Source organism: Orycteropus afer, unplaced genomic scaffold, assembly GCF_000298275.1.
Source record: "Orycteropus afer afer isolate SDZICR_OR568_19922 unplaced genomic scaffold, OryAfe1.0 scaffold00082, whole genome shotgun sequence".
Lineage (NCBI taxonomy): Eukaryota > Metazoa > Chordata > Mammalia > Tubulidentata > Orycteropodidae > Orycteropus > Orycteropus afer.
Window position 1 is genome coordinate 9,543,184 of NW_006921669.1, and position 5,194 is coordinate 9,548,377.

Below are 5,194 nucleotides of genomic sequence, written 5' to 3' on the forward strand. Positions count from 1 at the left end.
TTTTTTTTAAGTATATTCACAGAGTTATGCAGCCATCACCAAAATCTACTATAGGAGATTTTTATCACCCCAAAAGGAAACCCTGTACAATTTTAGGAAACCCTATCATCCGTTAGCACCCTCATTCTTGACCCTAAGCAATCATCCATTTTATTGTCTGTATTGAATTTTATGTTCTGGATATTTCAGATAAATGGAATCATACAATACATAGTCCTTTGCCGTGGACTTCTTTCACTTAGCATAATGTTTTCAAGATTTATCCACGTTGTAGCGTTTTTCAGAACTTCATTGCTTTTGATGACTGAATAATGCTCCAGTGTATGTACATACCACAGTTTGTTTGTCCATCAGATGATGGACAGTTGGGTTGTTTTCACCTTTTAGCTGTTATGAATTTTGCTATTATGAGCATTCATGTTTTACAAGCTTTTGTGTGAACATGTTTTCATTTCTTTCGAGTATATGCCCAGGAGTAGAATTGCTAGGTCAAATGGTAACTCTGTGTGTAACTTTTTGAGAAACTGCTGGGGTGTTCTGTCAGTGTGGCTGCACCATTTCACACCTTGTTCCACAGTGCATGAGAGTATAGCCACATCAACACTTGCTATTATGTGACTCTGGTTATAGCCTTTATAGTGGGTGCCAAGTGGTAGCTCATTGTGGTTTTGATTTGCATTTGCCTAATGACTGATGCCTAAGGCACTGGACTGCTAACCAGAGGGCTGGCAGTTCAAACCCACCAGCAACTCCTCGGAAGGAAGATGGGGCAATCTACTTCGTAGTGATACTGCCTCGGAAACCCAAGGACGGGTCGCTATGAATCAAGTCTGACTCAGTGGCACATAACAACAACAACAACAATGACTGATGATGCTGAGCATCTTTTCATGTGCTTCTTGGCCGTTTGTATGGACAGTCTCTAGGTCATGAACGTCCACCTTATGGACAACCCCTGCTCACCTATTAGTGTTACATAAATTTGTCCTCACTTTGAAACGATTAAACCAACCCCTACTCACAACAAATTTTTTTTTTATCACAGTCACCTTCACTTGCTGTGTGTGTGGTTTTTAAATCACTGAAAGTCCTTCCAGGTTTTCTTGCACTAACCAGTACCCACTGCCATAGAGTTGATTCTGAGTCACAGTAACCTTTTTTAGTCCCATAGAGTATCCCGGAAGGAAGGTTGGGCAATCTGCTTCCTTCCGTAGTGATACTGCGATACTGCCTCGGGAACCCAAGGAGGGGTCGCTATGAGTTGGGTCCGACTCAGTGGCACATAACAACAACAGAGTTTACAAGGCTGTAAATTGTTATTGAAGTTGACTGCCTCATCTTTCTCCCATGGAGAAAACCACCGGCCTTTTGGTTAGCAATCAGATGCTTTAACCACTACACCATCAGAGCTCCTTTCTTGCACTGAAGTAAGGCAAGTAAGGCTAAGTAAGAATCGTATGCACCTGTTCTGACTGCCCTACAAGTTCTTAAACACACACTTAGGAATGGATCTTGTTTGTAGTGCAGGGACTGTCAGGGTATCTTCTTTGGAGAAATGTTTATCCAGAGCTTTTGTCCATTTTTGAAATTGGGTTATTTGCCTGTTTATTATTGAGTTGTAGGATTTTTTTTAATATATATATTCTAGGTACAACCCCCTTAACGGATACAGGATTTGCATGTATCTTCTTCCTTTCTGAGGATTTACATTTCAGTTTCTTGCTGGTGTCATTTTACACACAAAAGACAAAAGTTTTCAGTTGTGATGAAGTCGAGTGTATTTATGTTTTCCTTCATTGCTTGTGCTTTTGTTGTCATGTCTAAGAATCCGTTGTCAAATTCAAGGTAAAAGAAGATGTCTCCTTATTTGTTTATTTATTTTTAGAAGACTTTTTATAAATTTGGTTCTTACATTTAGGTCTTTGATCCTTTTGAGTTAATTTTTTATACGGTGAGCAGCAACTTAATTTTTTTGCATATGATGCCACCAGCTGCTCCATGGAAGAAAAATGGGGCAGTCTGTTTCCATAAGGATTTATAGCCTTGGAAACCTCATGAGGGTCACTATGAGTCAGAATTGACTTGATGGCAGTGACTTTGGTTTTTTTGGTATGCATTTGTTATAGCACTATTTATTGAAAAGATGAGTCTTTCTGTTTTTAATGGTCCTGGCTCTCTTGTTGAAAATCAGTCACCTTAGATATATAGATTTCTATCTAGACTTTTATATTCCACTGATTTATATGTCTGTCCTTATCTCGGTTCCACTGTCTTAATTACTATTGCTTTGTAGTAAGTTTTGAAATTGGCAAGTGTGAGCCTTCCAAATGTATTTTTAAGATTGTTTGAATATTCTGGGTCCCTTGAAATTACATATGCATTTTAGAATCAGTTTGACATTTTCTGTCTACGTGTCGTGTAGGATTCTGATAGGAATTGTGTTGAACCTATAGAACAATTTAGTGAATATATTCATCTTAATAGTAAGAAGTCTTCCAACCCATGAACATGGGATGTCTTTGCATTTATTTATATTTTATTTCTTTCCAGAATGTTTTATCATTTGGAGTATGTGTTTTGCACTTTTGTTAAATTTATTCCTAAGTATTTTATTCATCTTGATGCTATATGATTGGATTTGTGTTCTTAATTTCATTTTTGGATTGTTCATTGTGAGTGTATAGAGTAAAATTGATTTTGTATATTGATTTTTTATCCTGCAACTTTGCTGAATCCGTTTATTAGGTCTAATTTTTTTTGCATGTAGATTTCTTAAGATTTTCTATATACATGATTATGTCATCTACAAATAGAGATATTTTACTTCTTTCTTCCCTATATGGCTGCTTTTCATTTTTCTTTGCCTGATTGCTTTGGCTGGAACCTACAGTGTGATGTTGAATAGAGGTGGTGAGAGTAGATGTCCTTGTCTTATTCCTGATCTTGGGGGGAAGCATCCAGTCTTTCACCATTTGATACGATGTTACCTGGGGGTTTTTCTTAGATAACCTTTATCAGGTTGTGGAAGTTCCTTTCCATTCTCAGTTGAAACAAATAGTGATGCCTTATATCATTTATGTATCATTTATTTCAATCATGTGATTGAAATTATTTGCACAACTTATAAATGCTATAAAGATTTACCAAAGACGTGCTGCTTATAGCCATAAAAAGTGGAAATAAGAATATTCGGTACATAATGCACAAATGCGGTAATGGAACTTAGTGAAGATAGTGACTGACTAAGTAAGAGTAACACAAAATGGTACAAATAGAAATTCTAATGTAACAACCAGGGACTAAGATCATTCAAAGATTAAGACGGCCTTAGAGTGATATTAATCTGAAACTCAGTCTGTTACTTTTCTTTTTATGTGAAGAGTAAATTATTCTTGGTTGTAGATCTTGATTGTAGAACTGCCTCATCCTTAAAGTTTTTCTTCAATACTTTATTTCATTTTTTATTCTTCCACCATTAGTTCATTGTTCTATTTCTATAGATCATTACAAATATGATTATTGACTATGTATGATAGCTGTTTTAAATAAAATATCTTGAAATATCTTTTTTATAGACATGGATTTTTTTGTGTTGGTATATAAAAGTATTAATTATCAATACTCATGTATTAATTGAATTTGACAAATTAATTGAATTTAACATAAGCATGTTATGAACAATTATTAAAATTTAATATTTAAATTTAGTTTTTGTTGTGGAGCTATTTTGTGTATTAATATATATATTTTAACTTTCAGGAAAATATCTTTATGTATGGAGGTAGAATTGAAACAAATGATGGCAATGTTTCAGATGAGTTATGGATTTTTAATATCCATAGTCAGTCGTGGAGTACAAAGACTCCTACTGTCCTTGGACATGGTCAGCAGTATGCTGTGGAGGGACATTCCGCACACATTATGGAACTGGACAGTAGAGATGTTGTCATGATCGTAATATTTGGATATTCTGCAATATATGGTTATACAAGCAGCATTCAAGAGTACCATATCTGTGAGTTACTTTAAAAATGTATTTAATTTCACAATTTCTTCTTCATTGGTTGAGAATATTTTTTATCTCGAATAAAATCCTCATATGAATTTTGTCAAAATGGTGAGTGATTTGAGATCAGAAATTACAAGCCAGAAACTAGTAATTCCTAATTTAACTTTTTGATTACATGTTAGATCCTGTTCTTTAATATTTAGATTTATCCTCTTAGCCAGATTAGGGGAAATTTATTTGTTATATAGTTACATTTTCCAAGAAGTGTGAGAATATTTCTAAATTTCCAGTAGATGGTGCTGTTTCTTTGCATTTGACTTACGAACCACAAGCTGAACCTAAGTCTCTTTACGTGCCTGTGATGATTGCAGCAGGATTTTTTATTTTTCAGCATTCTGTTCTTCATATTATTGATTTATGTTTATATGTATACTCTTAAAGTAAGCTTCCTGAGTCTAGTTTACTTTTGTAAGAGATGATTATCTGATCTGTGAAGGTAACTGGGGAATTCTATGTAACTTTCTGTATTATACTGTTAAATACTTTTTGTTTTTTTGGTATCTTTTTTTTCCCCCCTCCATTTTAATAATATCTGTGACATTTTGAAACAGCTGTAACCTTAGTGTTGATTTCAATTTTGTCTACAAATATATACCTTATAGTTATTTAGATTCAGTAACATCTTTCATTTTCGGTTGTGAACTCAAGTTCTTGGCTCTTGTATATATAGAACACCGTGTACAACTATTTACAGCTCTTGTGTAATCTTAATGAGAAAACTCATTTGCTGACCACCATTAGCGGTAACAAGAGACGATGCGTGTGCTTAGAGGAAGATTCCCTGTTTCCACTGCCATTCTTTCAAATAATGACTGTTTATGCTCCCAGCTGCTAGGGTGGCTGGGCTGAAAGAGGCTGAAAGAGGCGCAGGTATGCTCTTTGCTCCTTATTGCCATTTCCACTCCCCTCTCACTCCTTCCTACTCTAAGTCGTCCGGCTTTGAATCTGGAGTCATTGGACTGTGCTGCCTGTAAGGCCACCTTTGTGCTCCTTGGATTGCTGTTTCATTCCTTAAAGGGTTTAGCTTCTGGCTCACTGTCGTTCTTTCCAGCATATGTAAGTTAAGTATCTTCCTGATTTCGATATCCACGTAAAAGCTTCTTCTAATATGCAGCCTCCCAATTT

General features: G+C 35.4%; 1 protein-coding gene across 1 annotated transcript in view; it reads left to right on the top strand.

The window, feature by feature from the left end:
* The window catches only part of ATRNL1 (attractin like 1), a 664,967-nt gene that overhangs the window by 75,311 nt on the left and 584,462 nt on the right, over window positions 1–5,194 (top strand). Inside the window, exon 8 of the mRNA XM_042781046.1 lies at window positions 3,760–4,015. Within this exon, the coding sequence (XP_042636980.1) occupies window positions 3,760–4,015 (256 nt within the window). The remainder of the gene's footprint in view (window positions 1–3,759; window positions 4,016–5,194) is intronic.